The sequence below is a fragment of the Aureobasidium subglaciale genome, assembly GCF_000721755.1.
Source record: "Aureobasidium subglaciale EXF-2481 unplaced genomic scaffold scaffold_35, whole genome shotgun sequence".
In the NCBI taxonomy this organism is placed as follows: domain Eukaryota; kingdom Fungi; phylum Ascomycota; class Dothideomycetes; order Dothideales; family Saccotheciaceae; genus Aureobasidium; species Aureobasidium subglaciale.
The window spans coordinates 18,566-35,776 of NW_013566960.1; the positions used below are offsets into that span (position 1 = coordinate 18,566).

General features: G+C 49.7%; 11 protein-coding genes across 11 annotated transcripts; 6 read left to right on the forward strand and 5 right to left on the reverse strand.

Annotated features, from left to right (window-relative positions):
- Window positions 1–108: 108 nt before the first annotated feature.
- On the reverse strand, window positions 109–740 carry AUEXF2481DRAFT_8996 (uncharacterized protein; the record flags this gene model as incomplete). Its single annotated transcript, XM_013483896.1, has 3 exons — window positions 109–236; window positions 291–387; window positions 699–740. The coding sequence occupies 3 exons, from the start codon at window positions 738–740 to the stop codon at window positions 109–111; spliced, it is 267 nt and encodes an 88-aa protein (XP_013339350.1).
- A 22-nt stretch (window positions 741–762) lies between these two features.
- AUEXF2481DRAFT_8997 (uncharacterized protein) lies at window positions 763–1,190 on the forward strand (the record flags this gene model as incomplete). The annotated part of the gene is made up of 3 exons (XM_013483897.1): window positions 763–826; window positions 902–1,027; window positions 1,132–1,190. The coding sequence occupies 3 exons, from the start codon at window positions 763–765 to the stop codon at window positions 1,188–1,190; spliced, it is 249 nt and encodes an 82-aa protein (XP_013339351.1).
- Window positions 1,191–1,648: 458 nt separating this feature from the next.
- Window positions 1,649–2,861, reverse strand: AUEXF2481DRAFT_70646 (uncharacterized protein; the record flags this gene model as incomplete). The annotated part of the gene is made up of 4 exons (XM_013483948.1): window positions 1,649–1,778; window positions 1,840–2,055; window positions 2,112–2,639; window positions 2,695–2,861. The coding sequence occupies 4 exons, from the start codon at window positions 2,859–2,861 to the stop codon at window positions 1,649–1,651; spliced, it is 1,041 nt and encodes a 346-aa protein (XP_013339402.1).
- A 1,448-nt stretch (window positions 2,862–4,309) lies between these two features.
- Window positions 4,310–4,636, forward strand: AUEXF2481DRAFT_8999 (uncharacterized protein; the record flags this gene model as incomplete). Its single annotated transcript, XM_013483898.1, has 1 exon — window positions 4,310–4,636. The coding sequence occupies one exon, from the start codon at window positions 4,310–4,312 to the stop codon at window positions 4,634–4,636; it is 327 nt and encodes a 108-aa protein (XP_013339352.1).
- Window positions 4,637–4,835: 199 nt separating this feature from the next.
- Window positions 4,836–6,091, reverse strand: AUEXF2481DRAFT_522580 (uncharacterized protein). Its single transcript, XM_013483963.1, has 2 exons — window positions 5,262–6,091; window positions 4,836–5,208 (listed from the first exon to the last, which is right to left on the reverse strand). The coding sequence occupies exons 1-2, from the start codon at window positions 5,671–5,673 to the stop codon at window positions 5,036–5,038; spliced, it is 585 nt and encodes a 194-aa protein (XP_013339417.1). The 5' UTR covers window positions 5,674–6,091; the 3' UTR covers window positions 4,836–5,035.
- A 1,216-nt stretch (window positions 6,092–7,307) lies between these two features.
- Window positions 7,308–9,498, forward strand: AUEXF2481DRAFT_523783 (uncharacterized protein). Its single transcript, XM_013483964.1, has 3 exons — window positions 7,308–7,581; window positions 7,635–9,331; window positions 9,390–9,498. The coding sequence occupies exons 2-3, from the start codon at window positions 7,648–7,650 to the stop codon at window positions 9,431–9,433; spliced, it is 1,728 nt and encodes a 575-aa protein (XP_013339418.1). The 5' UTR covers window positions 7,308–7,581; window positions 7,635–7,647; the 3' UTR covers window positions 9,434–9,498.
- A 698-nt stretch (window positions 9,499–10,196) lies between these two features.
- Window positions 10,197–10,907, reverse strand: AUEXF2481DRAFT_9002 (uncharacterized protein; the record flags this gene model as incomplete). Its single annotated transcript, XM_013483899.1, has 1 exon — window positions 10,197–10,907. The coding sequence occupies one exon, from the start codon at window positions 10,905–10,907 to the stop codon at window positions 10,197–10,199; it is 711 nt and encodes a 236-aa protein (XP_013339353.1).
- Window positions 10,908–11,080: 173 nt separating this feature from the next.
- Window positions 11,081–12,507, forward strand: AUEXF2481DRAFT_44613 (uncharacterized protein). The gene has a single exon (XM_013483926.1). The coding sequence runs from the start codon at window positions 11,171–11,173 to the stop codon at window positions 12,014–12,016; it is 846 nt and encodes a 281-aa protein (XP_013339380.1). The 5' UTR covers window positions 11,081–11,170; the 3' UTR covers window positions 12,017–12,507.
- Window positions 12,508–12,609: 102 nt separating this feature from the next.
- Window positions 12,610–13,560, forward strand: AUEXF2481DRAFT_33525 (uncharacterized protein; the record flags this gene model as incomplete). Its single annotated transcript, XM_013483915.1, has 2 exons — window positions 12,610–12,878; window positions 12,972–13,560. The coding sequence occupies 2 exons, from the start codon at window positions 12,610–12,612 to the stop codon at window positions 13,558–13,560; spliced, it is 858 nt and encodes a 285-aa protein (XP_013339369.1).
- Window positions 13,561–13,815: 255 nt separating this feature from the next.
- On the reverse strand, window positions 13,816–15,351 carry AUEXF2481DRAFT_9005 (uncharacterized protein; the record flags this gene model as incomplete). Its single annotated transcript, XM_013483900.1, has 2 exons — window positions 13,816–15,098; window positions 15,153–15,351. 2 exons carry the CDS (start codon window positions 15,349–15,351, stop codon window positions 13,816–13,818), a joined length of 1,482 nt encoding a protein of 493 aa, XP_013339354.1.
- Window positions 15,352–15,724: 373 nt separating this feature from the next.
- AUEXF2481DRAFT_523790 (uncharacterized protein) lies at window positions 15,725–17,198 on the forward strand. The gene is made up of 4 exons (XM_013483965.1): window positions 15,725–16,291; window positions 16,346–16,638; window positions 16,692–16,766; window positions 16,819–17,198. Exons 1-4 carry the CDS (start codon window positions 15,841–15,843, stop codon window positions 16,918–16,920), a joined length of 921 nt encoding a protein of 306 aa, XP_013339419.1. The 5' UTR covers window positions 15,725–15,840; the 3' UTR covers window positions 16,921–17,198.
- Window positions 17,199–17,211: the final 13 nt, after the last annotated feature.

Genomic DNA, 17,211 nt, shown 5'->3' on the forward strand with positions numbered 1-17,211 from the left:
ATTCGATCGCAAGCGGTCTGTAAAATAATTGTACCATAGTTCGTAGAGTCATGACAACCGTTCCATCCCAGCCTTCGTCCCCGTGAGCCTTTTATGCTCGTACACAGCCTACTGAGGTGTACGCATGTTGGCCTTGACTCTAGCCAATAGATCCTCCTTGGATGATGAGCTGCTGGCCATGAGATTTCTGCGGTTCAACCATCTTCTCATTTCCTCTTCAGTCCAGTTCTCGGGTTCTGTTGGATGCTTTAACATGTCTGCCGATAAACATTCCATGTCTCTAGACTTACCACCAGTGGGATCAGGCTGCTGAGGGAAGATGTCACTGCCAAAGATGGACCATGCTGCTGATGCGGCGACCAAGCCTGCAAAGCCGAAAAACAGGTTCTATGAGAACTCACATATCAGCATGACTGCTCTCTAGATGTGAGTCGCATGATTCTTGCCTTGGAGTTCAGTGCTCTGTCAAGTTGAGTAGGCATGGTTGTGAAGTTTGCGAGAGGTTGTTATGGTAGTCAGAGAGGGTTATGGAAGCTCAAGTAAAGCACTTAAGTGAAGATTATTGTTCTGTCTGCCTGAACTTCACTATCTAGATGTTGTCCTCTCCAGAGTTGGTCAATAGGGAGGGAGGGGTCAAAGCGTTGCCTCCGCCGCTTCAGTAGAGGTCCTCCAAATCTTGGCGTTCGCTTACAGCCCACAGACAGCTCGCCCATCGACAGCAAGATCTCCAGTTCACGCATAACCACACAAAACACCGTCATCATGCCTTCCCAAGTTACCGACATCAAGGAGTTCATCGAGATCTGCCGCCGCAAGGACGCTTCCTGTGCGTTTTTCCCTACGCCCAAAAGATCGCCTGCTTTTGATGGAGACCAGAATAACTGATTTTCGACTGTTTTAGCTGCTCACGTCAAGAAGACCTCTCCCCAGCAGATCAAGTTCAAGGTCCGCTGCAACCGTTACCTTTACACCCTCGTCCTCAAGGACCAGGACAAGGCCGAGAAGCTGAAGCAGTCCCTTCCCCCAAGTACGCGCCAATCCCCCATCAAATCTCGAATTGCCGCTCAGAAGAGAGAAAAAAAAAGCCAATTGGAGGAGAAGCTACAAACTTACTAACAACAATTTCCACAGGCCTTACCATCTCTGACGTTCCCAAGAAGAACCAGAAGGGCAAGCGCGTCGCCAAGTAAACAGCGGAAAACAAATGTGTCAATAAACAATGTCCACTTCCAATTCGCCAAAGCTATGAGCGCCGAACAAAACGAATAAAACTTCCACGAATTCATCTGATCCAAGTCATCATCAAACCTCCAATTGACCGACCATGCGACAAAGACTTCAGCGCGACACGATGTGAACATGAGCAAAAGCAAGGAAGCTATGGCCGGGCCATAAGAAAGACTGGGAGTTGCAAGAGCATATTGAAAACGGCGTTCACCAAGCATGGAGTGAAAGAGATGAGAAAGCAATGCTGCAAGAAATGTGCATGTCAAGGAACATGAAAGATCCGATCGCAACAAACCGTGCTTGTGTATAGCTGTGTACTCTCCATGTTTCGTCATCCCGACCTGTCATTATTACCTCGAGTAATATTGAATAAGTATGCGCTTTTCGTTGCTTCCTCAATCTCCTCTTTGCACTCTTCCCTCTATCGTCCCTGCTGTACAGCAAACTTGTACTGGTCCTTGCGATCCAGATATACAACCTTTTGACTCAATCCTGCCCGCTCCATCTCCTTTTTGAAGTCATCCAAAGGACTCAGGAAGACATCATAGTCACTGTCGTACGATATCGATCAGCCATTCGTTTCTTCAGCGTCAAGGAACCACAGGAACTCACTCGTAATGTATCGGGATAGTCAGATCAGGGTTGATGAGTCTGACAAGCTCAATGCCTTGCTTTGCATCCATGGTGACCATCAGTAGCGGCAGCTTGGGCGATGGGATCGTGGTGCCACCAAGGTGAATCAACATCAAGTCGATATTCTGACCCTTGTAGCGCTCTGGGATTTCCTTAAGCTCGTCAACCAAGAGTGTGTCACCCGAGATGTAGATACTGGCAGATTCTGTTAGCTGTCTCGCGAACGTCATGGTAACAGATCCAATACTAACCGATATCCGTTCTTGAAGCTGTCAGTGGAGCTGCCATCGCCTTCCTTGTAACCCAACTCTAGCATCCAGCCATTAGTCGGAGGAACAGCACCGAGCAGATCGTTGGCCTTGCTCAACATTCCTTGAGGTACGTGTTTACCAGGCATACCGGTCACCTTGACGGCTGGTACCCTCTTACTGCTTGCCTCATGAGTAGTTCCAGATTTGCGAATATCGACATACATGCTCTGGAAGAAATCCAGATCGTAAACCTGACTGAAAGACTCATCTTCACCTTTCGAGGTCAGATGATCTTTGGCGTGAGGAGTAGTGATGATGGGCAAAGAACGACGAAGCGAGGCTTCGACCTTTTCATCAAAGTGGTCCGCATGGTAATGGGACAGCAGAACTGCATCAATGCGAGGCAGTTCGTGTAGACCTAATGCTGGGTTCGTCTGTCTTGTGCCAGTCACACCAGGTCCGAGATGGACGTGATCTCCAGCATGCAAGAAGTTGGGATCTGTCATGATGCGAACACCTTCCCACTCCCTGTTATAGTCAGTGTTCAAGCTCAAGCAGTCGATGCATACCGTCCTGAACTCACAAGATCGTCGTCGCAGTGCCGACAAAGTACAGACTTGCATTCTCTCCTCCAGCATTAGTAGGATGAAGTTTGGTCTCCTTTGCCTCTGGCAGGCTGCTAGGATAATGTTGATGGTCACGAGTAGGAGCCTCTGCGTGAGAAGGGTCAAGGACCAGATTCTTCGTCATTTTTGAGGTTACTTTGATTGAACTGTTGGTTTGTGATGAGAATTGAGTATTGATATCGAAAGACATGAACGTAGATGAATCTATGGAAGTGGGATACGCGGCAGGAGATGGCTACTACTTCACTCTAGAATAATATCCGATGTCGATATCATCACGTCACAGCTGTCATGCGTGTGCGGGGTGCTGACAATCATCTAGACTCGTTCAGAGAGATGCGGGAGGGTATCGATTCTTCTGAACATTCACTGATCTTTCACTGAGCCATGAACATGGATCTGAGATGGATGCTCCCCGTGTGCAAAAGCATTGTAGCTGTCTCAAGGCACGAAATTACCTAGATCTGGAGCGTTAGCACTGGGATATATCGTTCCAACGACTCCCTACGTCAGGTGTGTCGATAAGAAATGTATCTTGCGTTACTACAGCTCGTTATCGTCCTGCTCTGCTCACTGAGAGTAGATGAACCTAACACACGGTGGGGATGTGATAGCGTTAAGAGCCGCGAAAGTATCGTCGCCGCAATATGCCTGGCGTGACCCTGGCCTACGCGTGAATCGCGTCTCCTCGGGCTTCACGTCTGCCTGAGGTAATTGTCCGTGAATGAGTTGATTTCTGTCGCGACACAAGTGTAAGATTCTTTTGTAAAGTCATGAAGAAGCAAGGAGCTTGAACAGACATGATGTCAATCCGACTCGGAAGAATTACGCCAACTCGGTAATATCCTCTACAAACAAGGGAAATTACATGAAGGTGACGATTAGGCGAAATTGGATGTGGCAGAGACCGCGAGATCAAGCTAACACTCGCCAGCCATCGAATGCTACCGAGATGCAGCAAAGGCAGATGTATCCGATCCTGCTCCTCTGTCGAATCTTGCTGCAGCACTTTTCGAGACAGGACAGTATGCCCAATGTGTGCTTGAGACAGACAATGCTAGTCGGCTCGCTAGCGAAAAGGGCCAGGTAGATGCCGTCTTTACCACCAAACTCGATGTCAGGAAGGTAAAAGCACTTGCCATGTTGGATAGACTTCCGGAGGTTCTGGAGATAACCAATCGATACGAGTCGAATTCAGAGGTGAACGTTCTCGCACTTGCAATCAAAAAGCTACGATATCAAGTTCTTCGGCACTCAATCGAGAAAACACCTGTCTGGAGCAACTACAAAGGATTGAGACCAGAGCGTTTCTCAAAAGTCCGTCCCTTTCACGACCCGTGATTCGAAGCAGCTACTCGACAAATCTCGTCCGCTGAGGAAGTTCTCGCTCAAGTCGTTCAGAGCCGAGCTGACCACGCTGACTTCCATATGGCTTCCTGCTCTCGGCGTCAATCTTCTCAGAGGTAACGACGTACTCTCGGACCACACTTCGATACGCGAGTAATCTGTAACCTTGGCCACATCAACTGGGACATGGGCTTCGAATCCTCATTTATCCTAGTCTTCATCAACATGGACATCGCCACACCATCAGGACCTCGCCCGATCATTCGACTCCGTCTACTTCTGCTCAAAACCGAAGAGCAACTCAAAGACGCACTGCAGCGACCACGCGACGTACGAGAGAAGGGTCTGCACATAGTCACTACCTGGCGATTCGAGACTGAGACTAGGACTGGTCGCTTCTGGATGCGCGAAGATATCATGAGGCAAGTTATGGATAGACGAAATGGCTGGTATGCCTGTATACGGAGAGTTGATAGATGGGATATCGTAGGTCAGCCTGTCAAGGCTTCCAGTGCTGCAGTGAAGGATCTGGCTGTAACTTGGGCTGACTGAGTTGACCATGAATCTGAGAAGACGTCCATAATGGCAGTCACAGATCGCAGCGGGTTCGTCTCTACCGCTTCGATGGAAGGGGCTTTGTTTCTCTCGTCTCCTTGAGACCGGGGTGTCATGATTTCTCTTCCAGGGAAGCCTTCCTTTCGTTGGTGTGCTGGCTGTAAGAGCTTAGCGCTTAGAAGAGATATGATATTTGGTAGTAATATTCCTATGACGCTGCTAGTTGTCTGCTCCAAGTAAAGTCATAAGAGATTGAGTGTTTGCAAGAATCTGTTGGTACATTCGTGAGGTATATGTCGCAAAGCAAACAGAAATACGCCGAGGGTATTGAGGGACATTACAAAACCCTACTTCGAAAATGTAAGAAAGGAGAACTTTTAGTTTTGCAAAACTAGCTTAGTAAGTGGACAGGGTCGAGTTGCTGAACCAGGAAACAGCAGCCTTGACGACTTGCACGTCTTGGTCGACGGAGCCACCACTGACACCAATACCGCCGATAAGGTAGTCGTCTTTGTAGAGAGGAAGACCGCCACCGAAGACGACGAGACCACCGTTAGTCTCCTCGACACCTAGGAATTGATCAGCTCGTGAAACACTTTATATCTGTTTTGAGAGCACAAACCGTAAAGAGCACCCTGAGCAGCAGCGTTCAAATCGGCGGTAGCCATGCCGTTGAATAGAACACTGGTACGAGCCTTCTTAATGCTAATATCGATGCTGCCGGGATAGGCGTTGTCCATGCGGTGGAAAGCAACCAACAAGCCACTAGGGTCGACGATGGCAATATTCTCAGGGATTACAGTGCTGGCCTCTCTGACAGCAGCGGCGATGATGCTCTCAGCTTGGTCGACTGACACAACGTGTCTCTGATTAATGTTGTCAATGCAAATTCCGCAGGATAATGAGGCAGCAGTGATTACCTGTGCGGGAAGGCTTCCGATGCCGTTAGTGGCAGTTTTGTTGCCAGCAGCAAGAGCACCAAGAGACGAGCCCAAGAGTAGGGTGAAAGTCAGGAACGACTTGATGATGGCCATCTTGGAAATTGGTGATGTGTGATGATCAAACAAGAATTCTGAGGTTATGTGTGGTCTCTATTAGAAAGTCGCGTGCTTCGGTATATAGCGATGTGATATAGAGAAAAAGCAATTGGCCGACGCGATGGGAGAAAACGTCTTTTGTAGTCTAACAGTATGGAGCCTTCTCCAATCGCCAAGGCAAAAAGGTGAGTTGTAGTCTGGATCTACCGAATGCTTAGACTGCCTGCCCAGCAGGGGCGGCTATGTTACTCCGAGGGTTAAATTAATATGAGAATGCCCTCGACAGCGATGGTTCCGGAAGATCACTAGTTTCGCAATACCCGCAAGCGAGGATACCTATCCGCGAACCACTATCATCAACATCGATGGTGCTGTGGAGAAAATCCTTCACGTTTCATCCGCGAGTCATGGTATACAAGACCTTCTTTGGTCCTTGGTGGTCCAGGTCGATGTAGTCATCAGGATCAGTGGCGTGGTTGAGTTATGGTCAAGAAGGCTTCTTTGCTTGCTGGAGAAGGTAGCTAAATTGCTTTTGCATGGACCGAGCGTGCCCATGGTGAAGCTCTAATAGATGGGTCTTTGCCAGAAAGGGAGGCGCAAGCGATCCACGTGGATAGTAAGTAGAACGCGCATCCATATTGCGAGTCTGCGATAGAACGACCAATATGCCCTCGAAGTGGCACAGCCATGTTTCGAGCTGAGATGCGACTTTCAGGCTTACGCAGAAATTGGCAATAGTGAAGCACGAGTACACCACGACGTTCAAGATAGTACCTGCCTGAACAAGGCAGGCTCATCGTCACGAAACGACCGAGGAAAGAACGTTGGCCGTGCTTACCGTGATCCGAACCTCTGCCGTCCCTGACCCCGGCACATCCAAATGTTCAGCGGAAGTCCTTTACCCGTTGAGATAATATTGAGTTGCTGCCGATTCCACGTCGAGCGCCTACCAGCGCTGAGACGAAAGACTGAACGAGCTCCCTTCAACCTCGCTTGTGTCATTGAGATGCAATTCGCTCCAACTTCGACCGCAACACGCAAATCAAAGTCTGCGGAGTTTGTGTGCTTTCGTGGCTCCGTGCTCGATGCCCTGAGTGTTGTGCCTGTTAGCCGGGCTTTCCACGGACTGTCCAACAATGACTCTGACGGAGTTGCGAATTTCATGGTTGACCTATTGTTGGTCGGTCGGCAATGACAATTAACCACTCTCCAGGACCAATCATGCACTTCCACGAGTCGTGAAAGAATGAACATTGAGAAAGCCCTATGTGCTTCACGCGGGCTCGTCATAGCGAGACTCTTACCTCCGCCGAGGTGAAGTAGACAGAACGACGTCAACTCCATAGGTTCAGCTGATTATCCTGGGGGTTATATCGTGGTCAGTTATCAAGGTTTGAGATTCAAGTTGCGAGCAAGATTGTGTTTCGGGTCCGTACCTCTTCCGAAAGCCTGTCTCAATCGATTGCAACACAAGTTGGCTGCATGCTACTATCTCGCCGTAACCCATATGCTTGGACAGCTGATGCTTACACTCATGAATTGAATCGGTCTTCGACTGTGCTGCCCTCATTGACGCCCTAGCATGTCAAAACTCAGCACTAACTGAGCAGTAACAATGTCCAGAAGATAATCAGCCCGACAGCGTTGCAAAGACGTTACTCATCTCGTTGCCAACAACGAAGATGCTGTGAATTTGCCCTATCAGACAATCACTGCCTCATCTCGGTTTCCGGAGAGTACAGGCGCATGTGTTATGCGCATGTCCACTCCACATGTCGCCATTGCAAGAGTGTCAATCAGCTCAACCATCTCGTGGATGTCATGATCGTTGTCCAGATCAACACCCCGCCAAAGTCCCCGAAGCCTCGGCAAAGTTGACTGGCTTCAGCTAAGATATCAGAACAAGTAATTAGCTTCCAACTTACAACGGCGACAAAATTTACTCAGAAACCCGATAGATAATCTCGCGCCATGCCAGCTGTATCTATAAACGCACCGGAACATGCCAAACCACAAGATGGTTACTTCAACCTTGGAACCTATAGCCGCAAGATCAGCACCAAGAGCCCGGAGGCTCAGCTCTGGTTCGACCGTGGCTTGATATGGGCGTATGGATTTAATATCAAGGAAGCATCGATCTGCTTCGAGAAGGTCACAAAGCTGGATCCTGGTTGCGCTATGGGGTATTGGGGCATTGCCTACACGAAAGGCCCGTATTATAACAAAGCGTGGCGACTCTTCGATCCGAAAGAACTCCAAGAGGCACTTGTGATTACCTACGAGACTTCACGTAAAGCACTTGAGCTGTCAGACAACGCGACACCTGTCGAAAAAGCTCTCATCAAGGCTATCGTCGCTCGCTATCCCCAAAAGACGAAGACCGACGACTATCAGCCATGGAACGTGGCGTATGTCGATGCCATGAAGGAAGTCTATGAGATCTATAAAGATGATCTCGACGTGGCCTGCCTGTATGCCGAAGCACTCATGGTTTTGACGCCTTGGGCTTTGTGGAACATCCATACAGGAGAACCCGGTCACGGCGCTCGACCTTACGAAGCAAAAGAGGCTTTGGACCACGCTTTCACTCTTCCTGGAGCCTGGGAGCATCCGGCTCTGCTACACTTCTACATTCATCTGATGGAGATGTCCAAGACACCAGAGGTTGCTGTGCAAGCAGCAGATAGTCTGCGTGGCCTTGTACCTGACAGTGGTCACCTCGAACACATGCCATCTCACCTTTACGTCCTTATCGGAGACTACAGGGCTGGTATTGCAGCCAACGCGTCTGCAGTTCGTGCTGACGACGCGTATGTGGCCAAAATGCAAGGCAACGAGATGTACACCTTCTATCGCGCTCACAACTCTCACTCTCTGATCTATGCCGCCTTGCTTTCCGGTAAATCAGAGGTTGCCTTCCAAAACTGTACGTTGATGGAAAACTACCTACCCGAAGAGCTTCTCGCAATCGAATCTCCCAATATGGCGGATTGGCTGGAATCTTTCTTGGGCGTTCGTGCACACTTGCTCGTCAGGTTCGGCCGCTGGGAGGAGATCATCTCGTTGGAGATGCCCAAGAACAAGAAGCTGTACTGTGTGACCACCGCCACCCTCCATTATGCCAAGGGAGTGGCTCACTCTGCACTCGGAAACATTGCTGAAGCTGAGAAGGAGCAGGAGCTCTTCCTAGCTGCTCAGAAACTCGTGCCTGAGAGTAGGTTCGACTTCCCCAACAAGTGCACTGATATTCTCAGAGTGGGCGAGGCCATGTTGGCTGGCGAAATCGAATACCGCAAGGGCAACATCGATCTTGCTTTTGAGCACTTACGAGAGTCGATCAAGCGTGACGACAATCTCGTTTACAGCGAACCTTGGGGATGGATGCAACCCACACGCCATGCATATGCCGCTCTATCACTTGAGCAAGGCCGTGTTGAGCAGGCAGCACAAGCATACGCAGAAGATCTTGGCTTTGTTGCTGACATTCCTCGCGGTCATCAACATCCCAACAACGTTTGGGCATTGGTCGGATACAGAGAGTGCTTGAAGCTGTTGGGACGCGAGGCCGAATACAATCAGCTTGAGCAACCATACCAACTGGCGATCCAGATGGCGGACATACCTGTGACTTCATCCTGCTACTGCAGGGGAATGAGTGAGCAGACAGAGAGCAAGGATACAAAGTGTAATGGCTCCTGCTAACTTTGTCTTAGAGCCGAGAGGTCGTGGATGCGAAAGAAGGCAATCTAGAATATAGCTGAAATGAAAGCTCTCACCACGAAGCACACTTGAAGACGTGACCACCGATCAATATATCTCTCGCTCCACTCTGATCTCCGCAGAAAAAGAAAGCAGAGCTTCCACGGACGAGCAAAACAGAGATGCTCTCACCAGCCAAGACTAGAGGGCAAAAAAGCAGTAGTGCTTATTGCGTCAAAGTCAGGCGGGAATCGAACTAGTGAACTGTGTCTTATACGACAAAAAGACACAACGCCGGCTACCAGGAAAACCCTTCTGTGTCGATTGGCAAAAAGAGGCTTCGAAGGCTCGAAGGCGCCAGTCGTCCTGACCGGGGCACTGGCAACCAGAAGGCTTCTATTCCTCTTCCTACTACAGGCAATGGAACCAGTCGTCCTGATCGGGTCCTTGGCAACTGAAAGCGTGTAACATAATGGTGGCTTGCCGCTTGCGCTAAACAACCATTTTTTCCTTATGATAGGCTGCCAATCAAAGTCGTATATAACCCTTCCAATCACCCTGAGAAGTCTTGACATCTTCTGGCGCGAAGATGTCGATGGATGCTTTCTTGTCAGCCGTCTGGCCTGATATGTGGTCCGGAGAATGTCTTTGAGGCTTGCGCCTCAAAGATCCGCCACCTTGTGTTTCTGCTACTGCGCGTTGTGTCTTGATCTCACTCAAACCCACTTTGATGATTCAGGCGACTGCTAGGGATCAACGACGATGATTTAGAAGAGGTAAAGATGGTATACAACCTAATGTCCCAGCATATCGACATGCGTCTAGAATATCGTATACCCGTTCCATAACAAGAAACCAACATCTACCACAATACTAGCAAGAGCATATCCCAACTTCATCTCAATGACACTCCAGATCCACAGCGTGCCCAGCGGAGGTGCCTGCTTCATAACCGCAAAGTAGTCATACGTGTTGCCCGCATAGATCATATAACAGCCCGAAGAGATAGCAATAGACAGACACAGCAACTGTCTAACTGTTTGATATCGATTTGCCATCTCCGTCTTCATCATGTAGACAATGAGAAACAGAATCGGATACGCAACAGCAGTGCGTTGATAGATAGCCGGCCAGTTGATTTCTTGCGCATATTGGTTATACACCAAGACATCCAAGGTAAAATGAATCATGGCCAAACTTGTCGTCAAGAAAAAGGATTCCCCGACAGGTCCGATGATGACTTCGTCCTCGTCTTTGGCGGGTAAAAGCACTCGTCCATTTTCATCGCGGGCCAGGCCGTCGGAGAGAGACTTTTCGAAAGGCTGGCCAGAGGCCATCATACCTTGAAGGGCGGCAGTACGTTCATCGGCAATTTCTAAGAGGGTTTTGCCTTTTGGACCAGTTCTGTCTGGTTGGGATAATGGGATGTGGCCGGCGGCGTTGATGGTTGATGTGGATGGGTGTTTTCCTGATTCTTTTGCTGCGGCACGGCGCTCCTTGCGATTGCGCGGTTGTTTGTCCTCGTCTGCCATAGTGATAGAAACCTGACAGCTTCTTTCTTCGTTTCTTGAGATCTAGGATATTCGACGTTCTGTGGGATTTCGAGAAATATTATAAAATTTAAGGGTCGTTCTCGAGAGTTGTCGTTCCGGCCCGCGATCGGCACGCTGTGCTTCAACCACCTCGGACCTCCATCTATATTTATCTTTGTACGAACAACCTCAGGCACAGATCCACCAAAGCATCTCAGGATTCTTGGAGCATTTTGGAAACGTTCGTTGTCGATACCGGGAATATGGAGATGCGCGGGCTGTATTTGGCCGCCATACCAATCATCATCTCGATACTTTGGCTCTACACCAGTGTCCTCACCTCTTCATTCCCCATGCTACGGAACAAACGGATATGTCTCTTGATCGCCCATCCAGACGACGAAGCAATGTTTTTTGCTCCCACAGTACTTGCTCTCACCCGCCCCGAACTTGGGAATCACGTCAAGATTCTCTGCTTGAGCTCCGGAGACGCGGATGGCTTGGGTCACATTCGAAAACAAGAATTAGTGAAGAGTGGGTTACTGCTTGGTCTGAGGAACGCAGATGATGTGTTGGTTCTCGACGACGAAAGATTTCCCGACTCAATGATCAAGACTTGGGACAGCAAGGCAATTGCAACTCTACTGGCTTCCACGTTTGCACCGAAAATGGCAAAAATGGGAGCAAAATCTACTCCACAAGCCAACATTGACGTCTTGATCACATTCGACACCACTGGTGTTTCTTCGCATCCGAACCACATTTCTCTCTATCATGGAGGTATTGCTTTCTTGAAGCAAATTATGCAAAAGCATTCTGGCTGGGAGAATCCAATCAAAATGTACACGCTTTCTTCTGTCAATATGGCTAGAAAGTATGCGAGTATTCTGGATGCGCCATTGACAATCGCGAGGACGGCATTCTCGAACAAGGAAGCTGGTGAATTTCCTGCTCCATTGTTGGTTGTTAGTGGTGTGGGGGGATGCAGAAAAGCACAGAAAGCCATGACGGATGCGCATGAGAGTCAGATGAGATGGTTCAGATGGGGATGGATCAGTGTGTCAAGATATATGGTTCTAAACGACTTGAAGAAAGTCAAAGTCGTTTGAGTGGACAGCAAAATGTTACCTTGCTTATGGAGACATCTACACGGCAGTTTCGTATGCTGTGTAATCATGCTGGTGCCATGCAGCCCTATGGTATGATCTTCGAAATGCATGTTACGTTCCGAGACATAACAGGCGGGTTTCTGCATGGAAGACAAAGGCACATGATCTTGCCAGCGCAATATTTCAGAAATCGCTCGCCACGAGGAAAACAAGCAATTGACAAGAAAAGAAGCAACAAAGAAGCAGTGAAACCAGGGCTCCAGTACCTGGTAGAAACCAGGCCAGCACTCAGGGGATCGTGATTGTTTAGTGGTTCAAGCAAGTAGTACCGGAGAGGGGCATCCAAAGGCTGACATATCTGCACGACATCATTTGTACAAACGCCCAAAAAACAATACCTGTCTCCAAGAAATCAAGAATCAAAATGTTCTGCATAGGTAATCAATCACAGCATGCAACTGCCCATTCGACACTTTGCATTTTCTGACCGGTTTGCCTCTTGTAGCTCTTGTAATTGTTCGACGGTTTTGTATGTCATTGTCTCGGCGCGTTTGCTCTATATAGCTTCTTTTCTTTTGTCGAAATCCTCAATAATGTCGTGTTTCGGCTTTGATGCTCTAACTAAATCATACCTGTCACATTGCAAGATCATTTTCGAGCATCTACGCACGAGACACGGGATGTTGTCGCTCATCAAAAAGATCAGTAGTTCGCAACAGACCCGGGCCAGTACTCCCGAGCAGGCAAAGGAGAATGCTGGTGGTGATGACACGAGGCACCAGTCCGAACAGCAAGAGGCTGCTCTCGACGTAGACCCGAGAGATCCTGAGAGGTACTATACCTTCCCTCGCTTCGAGGACGGGTAAGTTCAAATCCCATCTCTTACAACAGACACGATCGATTGTTCGAAAGTCATCGTGCCTCTTTACAGCTGCACGACTAAACAGACATCCAGAGACGAGAGACACGATCCGGGCACCACTCGCGAAGAGCAGCAGCGCGATCCGGGCACCTCAACCGAAGATGACCAAGGCTCCGTCTCTTCAGCAAAGTCCTCCCGCGAGCAGGGATTCCACACCTACACAACCAGAACCACAACCACAGCCACGACACCCACCCGCACACCCACAAAGACACCGACCTCCGTATCTCCCCCTTTCTGGCCCATCTCGCCCGTCCCAAAGAGACTCCGCAGCAATGCAAACTCCCCCAGCCCACCTCTCCTCCAGAGACGCGCTGCAACATCACAATCCCTGTCTCCAGACCTACCTCGTGTACAAGCTCCCAGCAGATCTTCTGCTCAAGTTCATTCGCTACCCTCAAAGTCTCCTGTCACCAAAACCCATTCTTCGCAAGCAGCACGTTCGTTGAGAAGTATTTCGGCCGCTGCATCGGCTAGAGTTGAGTACAAGAAGACTGTGGTGAAGAGTCCGAAGCAGGGAAAGGATGGTCGGAGTCCTGGTGCACAGAAGCAGAAACGTCTTTCTAGCCATTCTCAGGGATCGCCAAAGAGGAATGGTGGAAGAAAAATTAGCGGAGATTGAAAAGGTGCAGCTCGGGCTTCAAGGTTGATGGATGAATTTGCTCCATGCATTGCAACAGCACGAATTATTATTGCGGAGATGAGAAGTTCTCAGATGTACATAACAAAGGGCACTACAAGATAGCTCGGAGAAGGATCTAGAAGTCAATGATAACTTCTTCTCACCCAGAACATGGATACGGTTGAACTTTTGAGATTTCTTTTGCTTCGTGAATGGTGTTTGAGGTATAAACAGAGAAAAAGAGGTATACTAAACCTAAACACTGATGGTCTTGAAAACATTGAATCCATTGCCACCAGTAGCCATGAGGGCACCAGGGATTTGAGGGTGCCAGTGAGACTCCTTGATCTGTTCCATGTAGTGAACGAACAGCAATTGGGGCGGTACATCCTGGACGCCGGCGGTATCACGCGACTCTTCGTCATCGAGCTCAACAGCCAAATCCCAGAGAGTAAGAGTGTTGTCGCCAGAGCAGACGGCGACAATTGAGTCGTCGGTAGGGTGCCAGTCGACGCTGGTGATTTGCTCCTTGTGGAATTTGAACGAGGCGACCGAGTTTGGCTTGGGCGAGGTGGTGACCGAAGGCTTCCATTGGCGCAAATCCCAGACAGCCCACTCACCATCTTCGTGACCTGATGCGAGCAAGTGGGTAGTGTTGCGAGACCAGGAGAGAACGTTGACATCGGTGTTTGCGACCTGGACGCTGAGAGCGGGCTTGCGCGACTTGGAACGAGCGTCCCAGATCTTGACAGTACCGTCTGCAGAACCAGAGGCAAAGACGTTGCGCTCTGAAGGAGACCATTGCAATTCCTCAACGGAGCTGCTGTGACCAGTGAAGGGGGTTGTGTCAGTAACGAAGCCACCACCCTCAGTGCGAGTGGTGGCGAAGATGCGACCATCAATGTCACCAGTCAAGAGCTTGCCTGCGGGGAAAAGTGGTGACCAATCGATAGCGTAACCTTCGGTCTTCTTGTGTGCGCGGATGGTGCTGACAGGCTTATTTTGTTGGGCGGAGATGGTCATGCCAGGGTTGTCGAACGAGGCGAGGTGAGGAGTAACGTCGTGGATGAAGACGTCGCCAGACTCTGTCATGACGGCGCTGAGGGTGGTGGGCGGAGTGGATGATGAGGCTTGCGGGGTTTGGTGGACGCGGATGCGGTTTGTGCATGTGTTCAAGGGGATGTCCTTGGTCTCGAGGATTGGCTCGAGCGATTGTTCCTCCTCGTCATCATCCTCGTCCTCGGACTCTGATTGTTCACCGCGGTCCATACGGCCCAGACTGCTCATCTTCATGACCATGATGCGGTTCTCCTTCTCGCTTCCTCGTGCGGCCTGGGTACCTGCGACGGCGTAGACGGTTTGAGGGTAGGATTTGCGATTGTCGCCCAACTGGTCCTTGACGATGTCGAAAGAAAGACATGGCCATGGAGCTTCCAAGTTGTGCAGCATCTCGTATGTTGAAGTATCCGGGGCCAGTGTCTGTCCAGCTTCGAGCTTGTGTCGTCCAGGAATAAAAGTGTCTTGGTCTACATCCATGGCTGTTTCTTCCAATCAGTACTGCAGTCTGTTTAGTATTATCGAGGGTCACGCACCCTCACGCTCCTCAGCTTCGCGCTCCTCGTCGGGTCTACCGTCAACACCGGCCTCCAGAATTTCATCCTCGCTCTCGAATTCATCTTCAAACTCGTCCTCAAAGTCGAGGTCCTCGGGCTGACCGTCCTGCGGTCTTTGACCCGACTTGAGAGCGCGGATCTCGTCCTCCTCAGACTGGTCTGCTGTACGTTTGCTCATTATGTGTTGTGGATTTGTGGCGGCGATGACAATGTGTTATGGATTGGCTTTTTCACTCAAATTTGGCAACCTGTGTATTAAAAGCGCTTATCGATAAGAGCCGGGAAAGACTGTTTCGGCATGACATCGACGTGCCAAGAGTCGCGATCGTTCGAGCGGCTGAGGTGTGTGTGTGGCTGACGTGCAGCTCACAAGCAAACAAAGGCGCTCATCGCATTCATCCTCCCCCGCTCCTGCCTCATCGCTGCACTCTTTGAAAGACAGACATTCGACCTGGTGTCCTTTGTATCGCGCGCTGGACCGTGTAGCTAGACGACTTGATTGACCGCCTTGCGCTTTGACTGGTAGACGAACAGCTCCAAGGCCTAGTGCCCAATCTTCGATAACCCGCTGCTGTCACAAGCCATCCCTGTGATCTCTACCCGACCTCGACAGAAGTTGCGCCCAAATCTCAGGCCGCCCGCCTAGCAACCTCGCAGCAATTAAACAATGGATTACGCAGACCCTGTTCCGCAGCCGTCTTCGTCGCAAGATGCCTCGTTGGAGGACGCGAGCATGCACACCGTTACTGCCTCATCTGTAAACGCTCTCCCCCATATCCACAACCACAACATCTCCGACTCCGCCGACTCTGCCCGCCGTCCACAAACTTCCTATTCCGACACTGGTTTCGCTTCGAACTATCAATCTCAAGACAACAACAATCCCGACGCCCAACAGCAAGAAGACCAGATGCCGCAATACCCCTCCAGACCGAGCTCTCGTCTGAACCGTCAAAACAGCGACTACAGCGACCAAAATGCCCAACGACAACAGGCCCAGAAGAATGCTAGCGTTGTCATCAAGGTCGGAATGGTTGGAGATGCTCAGATTGGCAAGACTTCCTTGATGGTCAAGTACGTCGAGGGAAGCTGGGACGAGGACTACATTCAGACTCTAGGTATGCACCCAATCCTCACGCCGTCGTTTCATCACATTCACTAACCATCTCCAGGTGTCAATTTCATGGAAAAGACGATTAGCATCCGCAACACAGAAATCACATTTTCCATCTGGGACTTGGGTGGTCAGCGCGAATTTGTCAACATGCTCCCTCTTGTCTGCAACGACGCAGTCGCGATTCTCTTCATGTTCGACTTGACCCGCAAAAGCACACTCAACTCAATCAAAGAGTGGTACCGCCAAGGCAGAGGGTTCAACAAAACTGCCATTCCGTTCCTGGTTGGCACGAAATACGACCATTTTGTCAACTTCCCGCGCGAGGAGCAAGAAGAGATCAGCATGCAGGTGCGCAAATCAGGCAACAGATACAATTTCAAACCAATTCTTACATTCGATAGGCTAAGCGCTTCGCCAAAGCAATGAAGGCAAGTTTGATCTTCAGCAGCACAAGTCACAGCATCAACGTTCAAAAGGTCAGCTTTTCCACTAATCGCATATCCTGGACATCCCGCTAATAATCACCAGATCTTCAAGATTGTGCTATCAAAAGCCTTTGACTTGCGTTGCACGATTCCTGAGATTGAACATGTAGGAGAGCCTCTGCTTCTCTATCAACACGTGGGCTAGATCCTCCGATCAACTCGACCAATTCGCATAAACCAATCCAAACACCGTGTACCCCGCAAACAAAACACACCACATGTCTCACAGACGAGAACATCACATCGACCTTTCTCTTCTTCTCGCGTTTCCTAATCACTTTTTCGGCTGGGCTTTGAGAGAGAGGAATTACACACAGAATATTTGCATAGGATCGGAGAAACAGGGGGTGACTTTCTGGGCCAATGGGGCGGATTTGAAGAGTGTTCTTCGTCTGTTTTTTTGTTTATTCTATTGCATGCTCGATTTTAGCGAAAG